General features: G+C 39.5%; 2 protein-coding genes across 4 annotated transcripts; both read right to left on the minus strand.

Annotated features, from left to right (window-relative positions):
- Positions 1–1,060: 1,060 nt before the first annotated feature.
- Positions 1,061–12,925, minus strand: LOC103394822 (uncharacterized). Of its 3 annotated transcripts, none has more exons than XM_025065612.1 (11): positions 12,667–12,925; positions 10,354–10,474; positions 9,863–9,970; positions 9,746–9,782; positions 7,858–9,656; positions 7,722–7,752; positions 5,812–7,577; positions 5,647–5,695; positions 3,731–5,520; positions 3,567–3,603; positions 1,061–3,178 (listed from the first exon to the last, which is right to left on the minus strand). In XM_025065612.1, exons 1-11 carry the CDS (start codon positions 12,759–12,761, stop codon positions 1,656–1,658), a joined length of 7,356 nt encoding a protein of 2,451 aa, XP_024921380.1. In that variant the 5' UTR covers positions 12,762–12,925; the 3' UTR covers positions 1,061–1,655. The 3 variants fall into 3 exon arrangements, with proteins under 3 accessions (XP_024921380.1, XP_024921379.1, XP_008330489.1); XM_025065611.1 differs by having other exon boundaries at positions 7,858–9,659; XM_008332267.3 differs by lacking the exon at positions 12,667–12,925 and adding an exon at positions 12,294–12,659 and having other exon boundaries at positions 7,858–9,659.
- A 1,086-nt stretch (positions 12,926–14,011) lies between these two features.
- Positions 14,012–17,817, minus strand: thap12a (THAP domain containing 12a). Its single transcript, XM_008332269.3, has 5 exons — positions 17,612–17,817; positions 16,775–16,892; positions 16,488–16,574; positions 16,359–16,395; positions 14,012–16,283 (listed from the first exon to the last, which is right to left on the minus strand). The coding sequence occupies exons 1-5, from the start codon at positions 17,695–17,697 to the stop codon at positions 14,431–14,433; spliced, it is 2,181 nt and encodes a 726-aa protein (XP_008330491.1). The 5' UTR covers positions 17,698–17,817; the 3' UTR covers positions 14,012–14,430.
- Positions 17,818–19,092: the final 1,275 nt, after the last annotated feature.

Genomic DNA, 19,092 nt, shown 5'->3' on the forward strand with positions numbered 1-19,092 from the left:
GTCGCCACATTGTTGTTTTTTTGTTTTTGGGTGGGGTGGGGGGGGGGGGGGGGGGGTGTGGCAGTGGTTGTTAAACATCTGTCAATTTATTACACCAATTAGCAACCAATTAAAGGTTGGGTAATAGTTAGGTTGTAGTACTTTATAGTATTTAGAAATTAGGGAAAATGTTACTTTTTATGTAAGTGTGTCCTGGTGGACACTACACTATATCAAACAAACATCAGGCCCAGTCAGACAGAAATGAATGTAGCAGCAACTGTAAAAACATACCTGTGTCATTGCAATTTTATGTGAAGGTCTTGTTTTGCTAGATTGAAATTCATGGCAAATGATTGACAGGAGAGGTGGACGTTATTCTGCTGCACACACAAAGCACTTGTTCTGAGAAATTAAACATTAACCAAACCTCATTTGAAATAATGGGACACCAAAAAGATGATTTGCATCAGAGTTGAATTCCAGTCCACATATCCAGCAGTGCAGTGGTCTGACACATAGAAACAGTAAAGTATGTATTAACATAATTGTTTATGGGGTTAAAACCTGAAACAAAAGTATTTCCTCATTTAACCTCCTTGTGTGGCAGTAGGTAAATCAGTAAAAAGAATCTACATTTAATTCATCGTTACCTCATTCAGAAGGTGAAATGCCTATTAGTCAACAATTATTAACAAAGGTCTAACACAGAATTTCATTTAGAAGCAAACCCACTGCAGCTTGAAAAAAAGAAAGTAGAAAAATAACCGTTTATCTATATACGATTTCACGCCTTATGAACTTGCATTATGTTTATTTACCCTTACCCAAATTATATATTAACTTTTCTTAACTTGAGCCAATCTCTAATCCCAAGTATTAACTCATTCGTTCCCCTGTCCCTGGATTTAGTGCTAAGTATCAGAGAAACGCTTCAGTATTTAAAGTGTAACTTTCTAGATTACGAACTTGTTCGAAAGGACAAACCATAGTTGCACTACGCCATCTTGTGGTGACTAATAAGAGTGACCACAGATTGCACGTGAATTTGAGTGGGGCAAAGAACGAATGACAAAAATGATTTTTTTCAATTCCTTTATTACTTTTCTGACAAATATATATACGAAGGATTTCCCTCTGAAGGAAACAATCTTTTAAGCATACGTTTACAGCAAAATCATTCCTGCAAAGAAACAGGTGACATTAGAAATCATCTGAGAAGAACATGGAACTACTTCTACTTGTGCCCAGGACAGAGTAAGGGTGCAATTCCATAGGTATAATGGATCTATCGATACAGAAATCAGTCTGGTCATTTTATGATAAAAATAGAGTTGTTTCACACAGCAATGGGACAAATTTTGACTTATGTATAATCATAACACATGGGGTGAATTATTAGATTTGCATCAAAGGCACACAAGCATTGATAACCATCAGTGGAGCATTGCTTTTTTTCCCCCCCATGACATTGGTCCCACTGGGCAATTTCATAGAACAGACTACAGACATAAAAAATAACGTAGAGACCGGTTTGCAGGAAAACGATGAAAGCAAATTTTAAAGAATTTAGATCAATGTACACAGAAATCTTTTGAATTAAGAAGACAAGATGGTAATGGTGGCATCTCAAATGCATTTCTAAAACCTGCTAACTGATGGAAGACCTCTAACACTTATAGAGGATGGAGCTCAGAGATAGATCTCTTTTTCTGGCCCATGAACTCCTGTAAGCTTCTTCTCCCTTCCCTGAAATCACTCTCCCTTCTTGAAAATGGCAAGATGACCTGGAGTCTAAGCAAAGTCTCAATGTTACTAAAACTTCTTATATGCGATGTCTTTAAGGTGTCGAGGACAGTAGTTGGAAGGTAGCCAGCCAAGGGATCGAACCATTTTTCCTTCCATGACTTAATCTCAGTGTGAAGCGAGGCCTGATCTGGTAAGTCCTCCTTGTACAGGCGGAACACCAGACCACTAAGGATGCTGGTTTCTACTTTGGACATTGCGTAAGGCACAATCTCAAGACACCTCATGGTATCCAATACCTTTTCTGTGAAGAGGTTGTCAATCTCTGCTATTGAGTGCTCCACAACTTTTAAGCTTGCTGATTCTTTGTAAAAGTCACCCAATGGCTCTAGAAGCACTGAATGCAACATAGGGACATGGAGTTTAAAAGCCAGTGTGACAGCTTCTTCAAACCAGACCTTGTGATGCGTGTCAATATCACTCTTCAGTTTATTGAGGGATTCTTTAACGGTGGGTATTGTTTTCACAGCAAGTAACATGTCTAAGGGTTTGCCCTGGAGAGAGTGGCTGAGCTCTTTAGTAACACTCAGGACGTGTTTTTGTACAACTGTAAAGAGGATAAAATCAAAATTTCTGATTTGATCCAAGTACTGTGATGCTTGCTGCTGGTTTGAAATACTTCCCTCACTTTTCAGCTCATTTAGGCAGAGCGTGACTGCCTCTAAAATCTCTACTATCACTTCGTGCATGCCATGACATTTCTCCCAGTTTTTGACGAGTTTGTCCTGCAGCTCACAGCCACTTCTTTCATCTTCCTTGAAGACGTAAAGTATCATGTCTTCCAGTTTGTTCTGACGTTCAGCATCTTCAGTGAGCCAGTGTAATATTTTGCTGACAAGAGAAGATGCATCAGCTGCTCCTTGAGCAGGAGAAGATTTGGCCAGCCACAGGTTGAGCGACAAAGCAGAAGAGACAGTTCTTACAGCCTGGGGATATTTTGTATTTATTGCTACACTCACCGCCCTCATCTGAGCTCCTAATTCACCCACACTTAGTGAAGCCTGTCCTCTGCAGTACTCCATGTTCAGCCCCCACTTCTCAGAGAGGACAGTCTCAATGGCTTCTGCAAGGGAAACTGGGTCTTCAATGAAAGGGATGAAGGCCAGCGTCTCCTCACACTGGATGTCCTCTTTGTGCAGGTACCTGATGCACAGGGGAATGTAGAGCTCTCCATCTATTTCAACAGCTTGCTGTGTAAAAATGGTGAAGAACTGAGAGTCCCAGAGTTCCTTGATGATCTGTTCGCGCAGCTGTGGCTCGTAGAAAGACACAGCTTGTCTTGGTTCTTGAACCACAGTCAGCGTCACTTCTGTATCAGCCGAAATCACATCCCCACCATTAGGCGCCGCTGCTCCAGTGGAAACCTCCAGTGACTCATCTGTATTTACTTCAGCTTAAAGAAAATAAGAGCTATAAATAACTCACACCAATCTTCACATGCAACAACAACACACACATGTTTACTAGAGCTGTCAAATCAGTCCTGTTTTTATCCCAATGATGGTGTTATGAATATGGAAAAATGCTAAGAAAATATACAGAACTATAACAAAATGTAGGTTCATAGAGTTGGTGGATTTTAGTCCTTACTGTACATCTTAACAATGCCTTGTAGAACACATCAAGCAAACAAGCTTACATCAAGAACATAGAGAGAATTATTGAATATGCAGTGCACCTCATTCTGCCTATGCGTTAAAAAGTTTTCTCGCTCTAATTTTTTAGAATGAAATACTTTGTCTTTTTGTGATGACAGATTTTCAGATTTTAATTGAACTTACCTTTGATCAACTTCAGCTTTTTTAAAGTTGTCATCACCTTCAGAACATATGAAAAATATAGTTAATTGCAGAGTTGCAAAATCCTTTTTATATGAATACTGCAATTATATGCTTGAGTTTCTAATTGTTTAAATCCTGTAATCATTAGAAACAAACATATTTACCTGAGACAGACAGGAGACACTATGTGGATCCACCTCAACACACTTCTCAATGACCTCTGGTAGCCTCTGCAGGGTTTTACAGTGGGAGAGGAGCATCACATGATCCACTATGCTGCCTTTGCATAAAGTGTTTTTCAACAGATCCCTTATGGAATTTAGTGTGGTCTTCATCAGATCATACTCCATACTAACACTGGGCAGGACAGCGACCAGCCTGAGCAGTAGAGTAATGGTAGGATGGTTCTTTGACTCAGGGTGAATCAGTGTTTCAGCAATGGATGTTGGTGGGGCAACATCCTGGAATTTGTCTCTCCACACAGAGGCCCAGATATTGACTTCCTGCTCTGCCGCTTCAGGCTCAGGTAGATCTGTAAGGTAGAGGCTGAATGGCTTTTCTGTGGACTCGGAAAGAATTGGTTGTGGGTTGCAGGAAGGCAGCAATGAGAGGACTGACAGGGCTTTCAAGTGACTCTCAGAGAAGCAGAACTTCATCTCATCAATAAGACTGTTGAGGAGAGGAACACTCAGATTTTCTCTGTAATATATCTCGGGTGATTCATAGTTGTTAGCTTCCTCTGAAAAGCACACTTGTTCAGGTGCTACCTTGGAGGCCAGCTGGAAGGCCTGCTCGAACCATGTGGAGTGCAAAGTACTCACATTTTCTAACATTTTGTTCAGAGTCTCTATGAGTGACGGGATTTTCTCTACTTCACAGAGGATGTCAGCGGGATTTCCGCAGCGAAAGACAGTGCTGCAGTTACGTAGAGGAGCACAAGCGTTCTTTAAAATCACAAGGGTGACAATGAAATCCATATTACGTAGAGCAGTGGAGAGGATTTGTGCATTCATCAATTTGGCTCCTGTGGCACTGGAGCTAACAACATCCAGGCAGCTGAGAATACCCTCTAATGTGTTAGCAAGTATATCAAAGAAGTCCTCTCTCTTTCTCCACCTCGAGCAACATGTTTCTGGGAACTCCTCCAGGGCTTCTCTTGGCATATCCAACAGCCCATCAACAGCCTGCGCCAACTGTCCCTCTAGACCAGGATACTGATCAAAGAACAGAAGCAGGTCTTCAGTTATATCCAACATTTTAGCTACTGAGGGGCAAGGCACACTCCCTACCAGCCAATGGGCAAGGCCACACGACTCACTTGGGGTTACAACACAGAGTGGGTAACTCTGCAGGAAATCCAAAGACATTTTCTTCAGGCTCTGGTACCCTGGGCCCATATGCATGAACGCCTGTCCTCGACATTGAGACATTGGTAACCCCCAGTCCTCAGTGAGAATCTTTGCAAGGTTATTTGCTTGTGTATCAACGTGACACTTTTCATGAAATGGCAAGAAACCCATCAGCTCAACTTTGGGGGCAGATTCTCCAACATACCTTATGAAAACAGGCAAATGCGTCTTGTCTGCAATTTTAATGGGTTTGTCTGTGATAAGTGAGAAGAAGGGGGATTCTTGAATTTCTTTGAGCATGGCATCTCTGATGGCATTGTTGAGGAGGTTGACCATGCCACCATCACCTTTGTTCTCTCTCTGGAACCAGTGGCACATGCTGAGCTCGTGGATTAAAAGGTCTTTGTCCTCTTCTGACAGATCGGAGAGACTGCAATTCTTTTTTCCAAGCAGTGCCGCAAATCTGAACACTGTTGCTAGACTTTGTCGATTATCTCCAGTACTGTCATTTTCATCCACTATCTCAACTTTTATTTCTTGAGCCACAATTTTGTCAGGGCACAGTTCAGGTTGGGGCTGCTCCACTGTCTCGTTGACAGGATCAACTACAGTATGGGGAAAATGGAAAACAGCACAACTATAATTGCAAACACAAAAAAGTTGAATAAATTGTTCTCTAAACAATGTGTAAGGATTTTAGTAAAATATGTATAATTTAGAATTGACCTCACCTTCCATGTTGTTTTCAGCATTCTTGTTGAAATTTTTGGATTCCTGGTCCTTTGGGAAATAAATGAGAACAATGGTTAGCCCTATAGCCATATAAATTAATAACTTAGACAGAATCAATAAATTAAGCACACGCATTAAGTCACATTAAGATTACAAACACATACCAGACAAATACCCTCCAATGCTTGGGGAGTAATCTTCAAACACTGAGCAACCATGCGATCCAGATCTCTCTTGAAGTCCGTTCCCACCTGCAGCATGGCCAAGCATGTGGACCTGTCTTTAGGATCTGTATTTCTCAGATATTCCTGGAATTTTTTGTGGCGCATTACAACATCACAATCTTCCAGCGCTGTGCTTGGTAACACAGCCATAATCCTTAGCAGTGTATTGATGTTTCCAAAGTATTGCATTAGTGGCAAACGCAATGTATGAAATATGGAGCTTGGGACAGTCACAGAAGCCACCTTGGTTTTCCAAGTTACCCTCCAACAGCAAAGCTCAGTGAAAAAGTTGTCAGCGTCAGGAAGATCACTGCTGTAGAGCGGGGGCTTTGACTTCAATCTCTCAAACATGTAACTGACTGTGACAGAGCACGGCACCAGAGAGAGGAAGTTGAGAGCTTCAATGTGGTCATCTGAAAAATGGTCCTTAACTGTATTAATTAGGTTATCCACCAGGGGCACACTTAAACTGTCTTTGTAGTAACCAACTGGCTTTATCATACCATCCTTTGGCAAAGACTGTTCAGGCACTTCAATCTGTACTTTAAGATTTTTTGCCATCGCACATGCCTCATCAAACCAGTTTTGGTGAAACACCTTCATATTTGTTTTAACTCTGTTCAGGGAAGCCACAATACCACTGATTTGGCAAAGATGAGACACAGCACTGAAGTGGTCTTTTTGAAGACCAGCACTCAGCTCTCTGGTAAAGGAGGATGCATTCTTTAAAACCACCATGGCCATGATGAAGTCAAACTCCAACAAATTGCCAAGAAGGGCACCAGCCTGCTCTGACATCACTGAGGTCCACCTCTGTGGGTTGTTCTTTACTTTCTCCAAACATTCAACCAAGGGCTCCATCATCTGCACAAACACCTCATAGGAATCGTGCTTCTCCGGCCACTGGAGACAGAATGTCCCTTGCAACCTCTGGGCCTTTTCATAGCTTTCTTTCAGACCATTGGCTATCACTTGGTCAAGCTGTTTTTCTAAATTAGCACTGCTACCAAAAAACGTCAAAACGTCTTCAAATGTGTCTATAGCTCTTTTAACTGCAGGGACTGGGGTGGTCTTTGACCACCAAGTGTTAAATGAGTAGGCTGAGCAGTGTGTGCTTATAGCAAGAGGATACTTCTCTTGGACTTTACAGGCAAAAGCTTTCAGCTTGTAAGAGACATCACCAGAGCCTAGGTATGCTTGACCTCTGCAGTTGTTCAAATCAAGACGCCACACTTCCGTAACTATTTCCATGAGACGCTGCACCATCATATCGCAATCGAGATCAACCTCAAGGAATCCAATCAGCTCCAGTCGCATGACATCGAAACTGTCCACAAAGCGTAGAAAGAGTGGGAGGTAGTCTTTCTCCCCAAATTTGACAACACGGTCAATAAACAAGGAAAAGAATGAACTTCCCACTTCAGTGAGGATTCTCTCCCTGACAGCACTCTCACACACTGAGAGAACTTCTTTCATTTCAGACTTGGTGACATATTCAACTTCTCCATCCTGAGCAGAATTGTCACTAGCTACCCTGTTTTGACTAGTGAATGCAGCTGTCATCGCAGACTGTAAGGCAGCTTTGAGAGCTTCTCGATCAGTCTCTGCACATTTCATCTCCACAAGCCTTTCAGCATCCATCTCAAGATTTAAGATCTGTAATTCTTCTTCAGTGTCTTTTTCTGCATGGTTTCCGTGGGCTTCCACTGAAATGAGAAGAGGACAGTTGTACGTTAAATAAACCATTCATACATCTTAGTTGGGAACAAGATAGCGTTTAATTTAAACACATGCAAGAAGGCCACAAAATTATTTGAAATGACTGGTGTACTTTATTTAAATTGTCTTACATTTGATAGGTTTTTCTTTTGTGTCTTCATTCTGTAATAGACAAACAGAGAAAAATATTAATATTTTATATAAGAAAAACTTGTTTTAAAATTAGTTATATTTTGTGGTGTCTGTGGTAAATAAAAGTCTACACACTGTGTGAAGCAGCTGCAGGATGTCTGGATGCTTTTGGACGTACAATTCCACCATTTGTTCAACACTGAAGTGCACATCTTGGTTGACATAAATATATGCCATGCTGCACTGTCGTTGGTCCACTGGTGTGGCTTTTAAGTAGGCCTGGCATCGTTCCAGTACCATGTGATACTGGCCGTACACGTCTGCCTCTGCGTTGACACACGGAACAGTGCCCAAGACGCGCAGCAAGCTCTGGACATTCGGATAAAACTCTATATCAGGAATCTTGAGAGTGGCAAAGACTGTGGTTGGTAGAATTCTGCGCTTGCTGGCATGCCTCCACTTCACTTCCCAACAGCCCAGCTCTTCGTAGAACGAGTCTGGCCTTGCCAGGTTGTTCAAGTTAGCATCTGCTACTTTATCTCTGCGAATGCTAAAATTGTGGTCAGCCATGTAGGATGGCACAAGTGAAAGCCATCGCAGAATCCTCACCATCTCAACGCTAAACACCCTCTTCAACTCTGCAACAAGATACTGTAAGATTGGCCTGCTCAGAGTTTCTCTGTAAAAGTCCTCCAGTGGTGTTTCAGCTGCATCTTCATGGTCAACTTCTGGTTTGATAACCTCTACTCCCAGCTTTTTGGCTCGGCCAACTGCATCTGCAATCCATTTCTTGTGAAAAACAGCAAGCTCCTGTTGATATTTGTTCACCAGCTTTAAGGCATTGGAAATGGTGTACTGCAAGGTACTGCTGATGCTTATTATTCCCCTGAGACTTGAGTTGAGTATACTCACACAACAGAGTGTGTTCTTCAGAACAATAAGTGTGATGATGAAGTTGAAATTCCTCAAAACCAGCTTGAGCTTTGCCATCTGTTCAGCAGTCTCTTCATCTACTTTTGAAATCATCTCATTGATGCTGTTGAGAAATGGCTCCAGAATCTCTATCATTGTCTGGAAGGCATCAGTGCTATATTCCCAATTCCCACTGATAGCTGCTTTAATTCTGTCCACTTCACCTTTTATATGCCCATAAGTCATCTGGATATTTCCCTCCAATCTACTGGATAGCTCTGGTGTTCTCCTGAGTAATGAGGCCACTTCCTCAACAGTGTCTGCAGTCTTCTGAATGGAGGGCATTGGCATGCAGCGAATGATCCATATGTTGAATGCATATGGTTCACTTGGTGCCAGAACTACCTGTGGAAACTCCTGAAGAATCTTGCAGGTTAGGTCCCGAATTTTCTGGCAAATACTGCCTGTAACTAGGTAAGTGAGTCCTCTGCAGTGCTCCATCCTCAGCCCCCACTTGTTTCTTAACTCAGAAAGGAGCATGTAAAAGAGATTCTCTGCATCAAGATCACATGGCAGAAAACCAATCAGGTACTTCTGTGGGAACCCAGAGACAGTAACAGACCTGATGAAAATTGGGATCTGTTCCTTGCCCTCTATGCTCGTCACATCCTGAAGCAGAATAGAGAAGAAGCGTGCCTGTCTGAGGCTGTTCTGGATCTCCTCCTGCATGAGGTTCTCGCTGAACTGCAGAATTTCCTTCTTGTCGATTTTCTCCACACAGATAGGATTGAGGGCTTGCTGAACCCGAGCACCACCAAGCTCATCGGTGTTGATGTTTGCATCATTGATGCTGAATCCAGTCAGTGCCAAAATCTCTTTAAAATACACTTTTAGAGTCTCTTTTGCTTTGGAGCCGACTCCATCCTCTGGGATTTGGTCATCATTCTGTAGTTTAGGTATTTCACTATACTCTTCAGATATGTCTCTCGTCTGTCCAGTCACTTCTAAACCATCTGTGTTATCTGCTAAAACAAAAGAATTAATGACGGTTGTTCTGATACACTATAATTATAATGTAATTATTGATACAGACATTGCTTAATCCCTGTACCTTTCGTTTTTTTCACAGAGGTTGGCTCATCATCACACTAAAAAGAAAAATGACAATTACAAAATTGGCACACAAAAAAAAATTTCATTTTGTTTTTTATAAAAAAAAAATTCTTACAGGATCTCCTGCTCGTTTTCTGTTGCTGGCAGGTTGGTTATTCTCAGCTAATGTGTGGTCAAATATTGTTGGAACAGCATCTTCACTCAGGACCCAACAAGAGGCACCCTGGAATCCAGAAAAGAGAAAAAAATATATATATATTTAACAATAATAATTCTGCAATAGTAAGTCAATGACCAGCTGACTATAAACTATTCTAATTTTGTAAATAAAATTATAATCATTTTAGGTTATTTTAACCTCAAAAGGTTGAGTTCTTCTGAGGCCAAGATTCTGCCAGGATTAAGCAGATCTAATGACTACTTCACTAACTGAAAGGTATGCTAATTAAGAAAGAAATACAGGTGTTTTCATTTTTATTACTTAACCTGTGTTATGTATGTTCCAGTAAATACAGTGCCTTATGTTGATGGACAATGTTGGTTTATTATAAAACAATCAAACCCTTTCTGCCATTTGACATTAAAAAACCCACAAGGGCTTGTCACCTGTTGAGAAATCATAGAGGGATCAAAGTGCTTTGCACAGAGTTTGTACAGTTTATGCAACTGTTCCGGAGGTTCTGATGACAAATCTTCACGATGACAGTTGTTCAACCATTGTTTACAACTGGAAAAAAAAACAGAGGGTGGTATTAGGTTGCAACGTGTGAATAATAAAACATTTTCTTTTCAACCACTAAATTTATTTGTTCGTAAATCTGATCTCCTAATCAAAAGTGGCACAAACCTTTTAAAAGAAAAGTTTTTGGGAATACTTTAGCATCACTTTCTATTATCGTCACAACAATTTTGCTGTGATTGTTAAATCATTGTTTCAATGTTAAGCTGTGTGTACAAAACCATATATGCTGAAATGCGAGTAAAAATGGACAGTAGTGGACATGGTTTATTTTTGTGTGTGTATGGCATTGCAGAAAAGGATTCTCGGAAACAAGTGAAATAAATGTGTTGTAAACAACTAAATGATCACTTGTGACCTAATTGTAGGTTACCATGACCTAACCACTTCTCTGGGTTCACTTGAAAATTCTGAGTTAAGTTTTTGTAGTTACTCTGTCCAGAATATGTGGCCATAGTGTTTGGTGTATAAAAATGTTATCACTGTCAGGTTGTCAATGTAAAATTGATGTCAGACTTTGTAGTTGGTGGTATAATTTAAATATTTCTGAAGGGTTATACTGTTACTTTGACTCCTATCAGGAACTAACGAATAGGTTGCACCAAACTGTGCCTTCTTCAACCATACATCAAAATGAAAAAAAAAAGTAAAAACACAAGATTAATAGTGACATGCAGAAAATGTAATTATAAAGTATAAATGCAGAAACTTAAAAGTTGAATTTCTTACTAGTTCCTCAAGCTTATTCAATGGCTTTAAGTAATGAATGTACCGTAGTATATTAAGGTGGATTCATATGTCCTGGAGCAAATTTGATTAATCAACAATGAAACACACAGGTTAAGTGACAAATGACAGACAAAAGCCGACTACATGAACACATACTGTATCCATTCCAGTGTCTTTTTTCATTGGCCTAGGAACTGGTATCCTTATGGGATACGAGGATGTAAAATAAATAAATATGTACGTATTGCATGGAAAATTACAAAAGTATTTTTATATGAAATGCAATTTTAAACAAATACTGGTATTTTTATATCCCTCACCAGTCCCAGCTTTGTATGAAATGCAATTTTAAACAAATACTGTTTGTAGTGGGGAGCTTCATGCTTTTATCTCGTCATCAGTTTGATCCCTGGAAAACGTTGACCACTGGCTTTTCTGCGCAGTCACTCATGTATTTTCCACAGAAGAGTATAAACTAATATTACCCAAATTATTTATTAAACATATTTGCATCAAACGCGATCTTAAAATTTTGAGTCGGTAGCAATGGGACACAGGTATGTGTTACAGTATTCATTCATACGGGTAACACCTGTCAAAACGACCGAAGCATCAGATTTGAAATTTTCTACTAAGTACTGTACAGCCACTGGTATTCTTTAACTATACAGTGTCGAAGCAATTACCAATGAATAATATGCCTCATCCCACAAAAGTCATTTTTACACCACACGCCATAGAAACACATCCAGTGCCGTTAAGTCAATGGCGATTTCAGTTACAATACAAAAAAGTTTTTAACTAAGGTATTAAGCCATTTGTGGAGGCGGCTTCCACAATGGTAATCGAATTGTATAAATACAAAACATGAATATCCATCTTACAAATTTAAAATAATTAACCGGGTCAATTTCACTTTTTTCTTTCAAGAGTAACTAGTCTGCGCCATTTTCCAGAGTTGTATCGCTGTTAGCCAACATGCGGCTAAGGTGTTAGCAGTGAATAGGGAATACATTCACGGTGCATGGTCTTGGCTTATTAATTATCACGTAATCACTTTAATAGTGGTATTTCTTACCGCCCTGGATCCGCAGGGAAGCTGAAAAGCGCAGTGGTGGCTTCTCCTGGTTTGAAATCACAGCTCAGTACGGCGCAGCAGTCAGTCATTTTGATCTGCACCGAGGCTAGCTGTTAAGTTAGCCGCTTAGCAGGCGGTTACACGCTACCTTAGCTTAGCCTAATGTGAGTAAAGGTGCAGCACAGTCTACACAGACATGCCTCCGGCACAACCTACAACCGACACGGTTCTCTTTCGGTGTTTCCTTCGCTTGGTGGTTGTTTTGTGATCTAAGAATCTTGTAAATCCATGCTTTAAAAAGTTGATATTATGTGCTGAGCAAAGACTCCGAAAGCGTGTTATCCCATCAACCAGGAACTACAACGAGAAGTACCTCGTGTGGGCCACCAGATGGCACAGTGGTCCCGCCAGGACAGGATAAGGTGTTAGGGTAACGAGAGAACAAAGCGGGCAAACGATCCATACCATGCTGTGTGCTGGACCTAGTTCAAATGCTTTTGATCGAACTGTAGTCTAATGTTTTCTCTCTGTGTGGTTCCCTATGACAGAGAGCAACAGAAAAATAGACGATGTCCTGTTTAAACTGTCTGTTAACCATTCTCTTGTTGATTTTGACGCCCAGCTTCACACTCAGACGTGTGATGCTAAATCTATGTGCTTCAACCTGGCTGTTACGGAATAGTGAAGAGAGAATGCCTTTTTGACCTACTTCACCAAACATCCTGTTAATGGCGGTTAGAGAATGATCCTGAACAGAGCACACTAACTGCAATGTGCAATGCCCGTGTACTATTTAAATATATTCTTGTAAACTGTACATTTTACCACACTCTGCTGTTCACGGTTTTAATTTGCACGCAGTTTGCTGCTAAATTAACTAAACTGCTTTTTATTTTTAAGATAAAGATTGTTAAAAGCTGTTGAATTGATTGTAAGAGATTTGGGTTTATTATCAGTGGATCGTGAATTCTGATCTGTAGTGTATTGAGCGAGCACACACCGGTGTATTTATTTAAGGTATGAACTTCATCCTGTGCAGCCTTGCTAAGTGGTCTTCAGCAAAATTGTACCAGCAAGCATCATTGAGCTATGACTGACCACCTGCTCCTCTTCTTCCTCTTTTTCTTTTGGCTTTGTCCCTTTTTTTTCAGGGGTTGCCACAGCGAATCATTGATTTCCATCTCCCCCTGTTCTGTACATCTTCTACTCTGACTCCAACTATCTGCATGTCCTCCCTCACTGCATCCATATACTGTATGTATATATGTGTATATATACGTGTATATATATATATACCTGCTCCAATAAGAGAAAAAGATGACACCTGTAAGTTCTGCATCAACTAATGGAGCATAATCAACATAGTGACTAGGAAAACTCTTACCTGTTGCATCAGATTGCCCTGGCCCACCATGTGATTGCAGGATCCAGCTGACTTAGATCCCTAATCTAACATAAACTTCTCTGTATGAAAGAGCATTTTGCAAGCGATCCTAGGGGAGAACTGATAAAAGACTTTCATGTTGTTTAACAAATATTTATTTTGGAAGTGGAAAATCTTTTACACACAGACTGAAAAATACTCTTCCATCTGGTTAATTCAAAACAGAACAGTCTAAACTAAAAATCTGAATCACAGAGCAGCTAGTGACTCCGCTTTTGTTTATACGAGACAGTGTATACTAAACAAATACAAGGGTGATGCTGACATACTGAGCTGAGGTGAAAAAACAATTAATTTTATTTGAGTAAAAAAACAACAATGTTGTGCTTCTTTAATAAATCTGCATCTCAAAACAACATGGACAGTCAACAAATTCATTTCAGTGGCTCAGACACTTCCTGCTGTTTCTGGTTCTGAATTTAAACTTTCTGTTTTTGGACCAGATGTAGAATGATGTCATTAAACACAGTTTTACTAAACAAAAACAATACTTATACTGTATATTCACACGTTTATCTTTACATTTGATATAAAACACACATCAAATTTGAAACTTTTTTGACAATCCTGAAGGCAAAAAATGAAAACGGTATTTAACAACATATACAGATGACATTTATCAAAACAAAATTTAAAAACATTTAAAAAAGACATTTTGTACAAAGGATAACCAAGACTTCCCAACTCAGCTGTCTATTCAGAAGTGTTACATTCAACCTGACCTGACTCTCCATCTCCCTCCTCCCCTCTAGAGTACGTGTTCATATAGACCTCAACCATTGTGTCCAAATCATATGCAACGTCATGGTTTACGTTCAAGAGAGCAAGACTTTTTGATTTGCATTGATCAGGAGTGTTTTTCATATACATTCTGAAGCGCATGACTGCAACATTGCAGCTGTCTTCCAGGGCTAGAGTCGGCACTATTCCAATCAGTCTCAGGAGTGCAAGCATGTTTGGGAAGAACTTCACGTCTGCCAGCTGCAATGTTTCATGGAGACTGGATGGAAAAGTCTCACCTTTTCCTTTTTTGCTCCATTTAACCCACCAACAGTGGAGTTCAGCAGAGAGGGTTTCTGCATTGGGAATGTCATTTTTAAAAATCTGCACACTCTCCTCCTCAGGTTTACTAGACTTTTGCTGCTCTATGACTGCAGGAACCAGCGACAGGCACCGCAGGAACTTCAGGTGGTCTTCACTAAAAAGATCATTGATTTCTTTGATGATGTGGTTCACCACAGGGACAGTTAAATGGTTCTTGTAGTAACTATCAGGTTTATTGGTTTGTGATTCTGATGCTCGCTTTCTCAAGTAAGCCTGAGGAAGCGTTACAGGGATCTCCATGCCAACAGCCAAATTAACAGCTTCATCATTCCAGAACTCATGATATACGTCAATGTTGTCCGATACCTCCTTCAGAGAGTGCAGAACGGCTTTTAAACTGGTTGATGCAAAATGGACATCTGATTCTTTCCCTTGCATATTCTTTGCAAATGCCTGAGTGAGAATCATTGTGTTTTTGAGTATGACCAAAGCCATGATGAACTCAAAATCAGTTAATGCTTTTGATATCTCTAAGGCATCATGTGTAACTTTATCGCTCCACCTCATGTCTTCATTGTCATGCACGCTGTCCACACAGAGCAGGAGAGCCTCTAGCAGGTCCAAAGCGACATCAAAAGCATTGTCTTGTCTCGTCCAGCTTGTACGAGAACTCTCCTTCAGTTCATTTGCTCTTTCTTCTTTGTCTGGGTAGAGAACTGAAATGGCGTGTTCCAACTCCAATTGCAGCTGCTGCGACTGACTGAAGAACGACTCGATCTTTCTCAAAGTTGACATGACAAGCTGAACACCCGACAAAGCCATACCATCAGCAAGTGAAGTGTTCAGTGTGTGGGTAGATCCCAGTGTTAGTACTGTCATCGGATACTTTTCCATTACTTTGGCAGAAAATTTTTTTATTTTACTAAAGTGTGCTCCAGTGTAGGAATGAGCTTGACCTCTGCACTGTTCCATGTTTAGACCCCATTGGTCGGTCAATTCAGACAAAAGTTTCTCTGCCAGCACTTCACCGTCACCTTCAAAATTCAGAAATCCAAAAAACCTCTCTTGCTGGCAGTTAGACTGGTCCATAAAACGGACAAACACAGGAAGATAAAATGTTCCTGAGATTTTTACCAGCTCCTGGGTGATTAGTGAAAAAAAGCCATTTTGTTTTACTTCCTCTACTAGTTTACTGCGGACATACTTTTCACAAACCTCAATCAACTGAGTCAGTTCACCTGAGGAAAAGTACTCCTTTTTCTCCTCATACTTCTTCTTTAAAACGTCATCTCCACAATTCATGCAATATTCTAACAGTGCCTGAAGATTACTTGGCCCAAGATCATCCTGTTTCATTTCACCAGGTCCAGTAGGAGAAATGTTTTGCTCTGCTAACAGTACAAGAACTTCAAACAGTGACTTGAAATACTCTTTGGTTTCATCTTCCTCGGAAAAAGGCTGAACATCTTCCTGGGCTGTGTCTGCTTTAGACATCTTGATTTCTACAAGATAATGAAAACAGTTGCAGGACAGAATCTGAATTGTTTTTTAATTCTCTGCTAATATTTCTTACTTACTTTTCCTCCCCTCATTTTCCGTTTCATCTTCTCTGGTCTACAAAAACAAAGGGATATGATGAAAGTATGAATAATAAAAAATAATCAAACTGATTATGTTGTACATCCAAACCTTTCTATTTTGCTCACCTCCGTGTTGCGCTTGACCTGAGCATTTTGAGATTGGCTTGGTGTATCCAAAACACTTGGGGTGGCATCATCCCTCAACATTTTACCCTTGGCATTGCAAACAAACACAGTTTAGTAAAACAATGTCTGTCTTTTCCTCTAACAGTCAATTTGGATTACTCAAAATACACACAGAGCTGCATTTCCTCATTGAACTATACACCATTTTATATTAGAGTAATGGTGACAATGGAATATTTACATTGTCTATAGCAATTCAGCAAAATGGTTAGGAAAACACTGCTCACTTCATCAATCAGAGACGTGTCGAAATGCTTTCCACAAACTCTGTAGTATCTGTGCAGCTGGTCTGGTGACATTTCTGTGAGATATTTTCTTTCGCATATCCCAGCCCACTTCTTGCACCTAAAATCAAGAATTACTAAAATTACTGTCAACAAAAAGTAATGCTAGTGGTCCCATCAGATGCTACACACACAATTATTTAATGCATGTCTGCATTTGTAATGATTACTGTGAAGAAATACAGAATACATAAAAGCTGTGTATGAACATACTAACACATAGTGATGAATTAACCTGTAGGTATTTATGTTTATGTTTGTATTGCAGTTTTCAACAGTCTTAGCATTTGCATTGACAGGTCTATTTTATGCAGGGGAACAGGATAAAATAATTTGTTTGTACTGCAACTAAGCAATACGTACTTGGTCCTTCTAAATCCATCTTTGCATTAAAAAGGATAAAAAAATAAATGTATCAAATGGAGTTATACTGCATGATAATAGTGCATGTTCTCTCTCAAAATTGGTTTTGAATCGTGGATGTACACATGGCATAGTGCAAACCAAACTGAGACCTGTTTAAGAAACAGAGGAACTGGACTTTCTCTAGCAGCTTTACAAACGTGAACACGCGAGAACGTCAAATTCTGGGCTTTCAAAACAAATGATGTAGAGAAATGGACAACCGTTAACTTAGTTACAATGAGGTTTCTTGTTTGAGGCAATTGTGTTTATCTGAACGAAACATGACATTTTAACGAGCATTTAGTGTATTACATAAAAGTTTTCCATGTAGCTACAGATTGTTTGTTTAATGGGCATCGCTACAACATTGATTACCTTTCTGCGTCGCGGGGAAACCTGAAGAGTGGCTGAGGATCCCATTTTCCAGTACTGCACCCTAACACAGCACAGCGATTCTGCATTATCACTGTTATTTTATTCTTATATTAACTGTAAGATTTCTCTGGCGATAGCTATAGGCTAACGTTACTTCAAATGCATAACCACCACCTGACTTCCGCTCTCATTTTCAAATTAAGATGCATTTACCTATTTGCAATTACAGTAAATCATTCGTTTATACGATATGGACAATCATTATCATTGTCGTTATCATTATTATTATTATTACATTCTTTTTAAATAACCATGATTTGTGAAGTGGCCTTTACGTAAATAGATTTCGAATTATTAAATTGAATAAAACAATCTGCGTTATAGTATATTTATTACAGCCCCCTCCTATTATAAATACGGGTTCTTTTACCATGTATTTGAAAAGTTCCACTCGATAGACAAACAAAGATTTTATTTGTAAACGTTTGGGTAGGGTGGTCTTTTTTATTTTGAAAGTAAAAGGAGTATCCTTGTTTCGTTTTGAAAAACATGACGTGTTCAGCAGCCAATAGCTCAACACAGACTGTATGTCGTATCAAAAGCAGAGCCCGCGCTGCAGTTTTCTCCGATGACATCCCATAATCCTCCGCGGTCTCTTAAGGAAGCAAAACCTTAAAAATATGCCCAGACATATTCAATTCAAATTTGCAAGAAGATGCAGATACCACCACTACCATTTACTATCACTTATTACCACCACTATTACTTTTATATTATTATTATTGTTGTTGTTGCATCATTGCCTGTGGCATTCAAACCATAATCTGACAATTTGTACAGACATATTTATGTTTTTCACACACATTCAGGCAAAACATAAATATATTGTTTTAGAAGGGAAACAATCAGCAGCTGTAATGTAGGGCAGGATGTACATTTCTAGAGTTTACACTGACCAATTTAAAAAGATTTTGCAGTAACTATATAACCATGTTAGACAGGTATCGTTATAGCTGGAATTGCCTAGACTTGTCTGGACTTGCCATTGATGATGTCAGAACCTGACAGTCAGACCTGCTAAAGAAGATGCTTCAATCAGTGGCACAAGTCAATCCTCATCGCCATGCTACACACACACCTATTGATATTTTATTACTTTTTGTTATATTTTGTATTACATTTATTAATTTTATTTTACTACTTATTTGTCAGTCAACACCTATGAACAGCCTATCAGTACTGAGTATCTTCTTTGTCTTTTTGGTGAGATAAACAGTAATCAAGGAATGTATTTATCAATGTTAATTCAGAAAATAATATTATTATTAGATAATAATTTGATATATATTAGATAATAATTATTTTATTATCTACATTTATTTTAATGCTGCATTAATGTCACCCATGGATTTATAAAGTTCTATCTATTTATCGCGTCTCAGTATAAAATCTTAATGTAGATGAATGTAAAGCAGTTTCAA

The sequence above is a fragment of the Cynoglossus semilaevis genome, chromosome 19 (assembly GCF_000523025.1).
Source record: "Cynoglossus semilaevis isolate Cse_v1.0 chromosome 19, Cse_v1.0, whole genome shotgun sequence".
NCBI classification, from domain to species: Eukaryota; Metazoa; Chordata; class Actinopteri; order Pleuronectiformes; family Cynoglossidae; genus Cynoglossus; species Cynoglossus semilaevis.

Coding starts and splice junctions, on each gene's coding strand:
- thap12a (XM_008332269.3), bottom strand. CDS start 17,697: ATGCAGAATCGCTGTGCTGTGTTAGGGTGCAGTACTGGAAAATGGGAT. Junction 16,575..16,774: donor ACACGTCTCTGATTGATGAA/GTGAGCAGTGTT, acceptor TGCAATGCCAAG/GGTAAAATGTTGAGGGATGA. Junction 16,396..16,487: donor AGGTCAAGCGCAACACGGAG/GTGAGCAAAATA, acceptor TTGTTTTTGTAG/ACCAGAGAAGATGAAACGGA.
- LOC103394822 (XM_025065611.1), bottom strand. CDS start 12,761: ATGGTATGGATCGTTTGCCCGCTTTGTTCTCTCGTTACCCTAACACCT. Junction 10,475..12,666: donor CATCTGGTGGCCCACACGAG/GTACTTCTCGTT, acceptor TTTTTTTTCCAG/TTGTAAACAATGGTTGAACA. Junction 5,696..5,811: donor CATTGGAGGGTATTTGTCTG/GTATGTGTTTGT, acceptor TATTTCCCAAAG/GACCAGGAATCCAAAAATTT.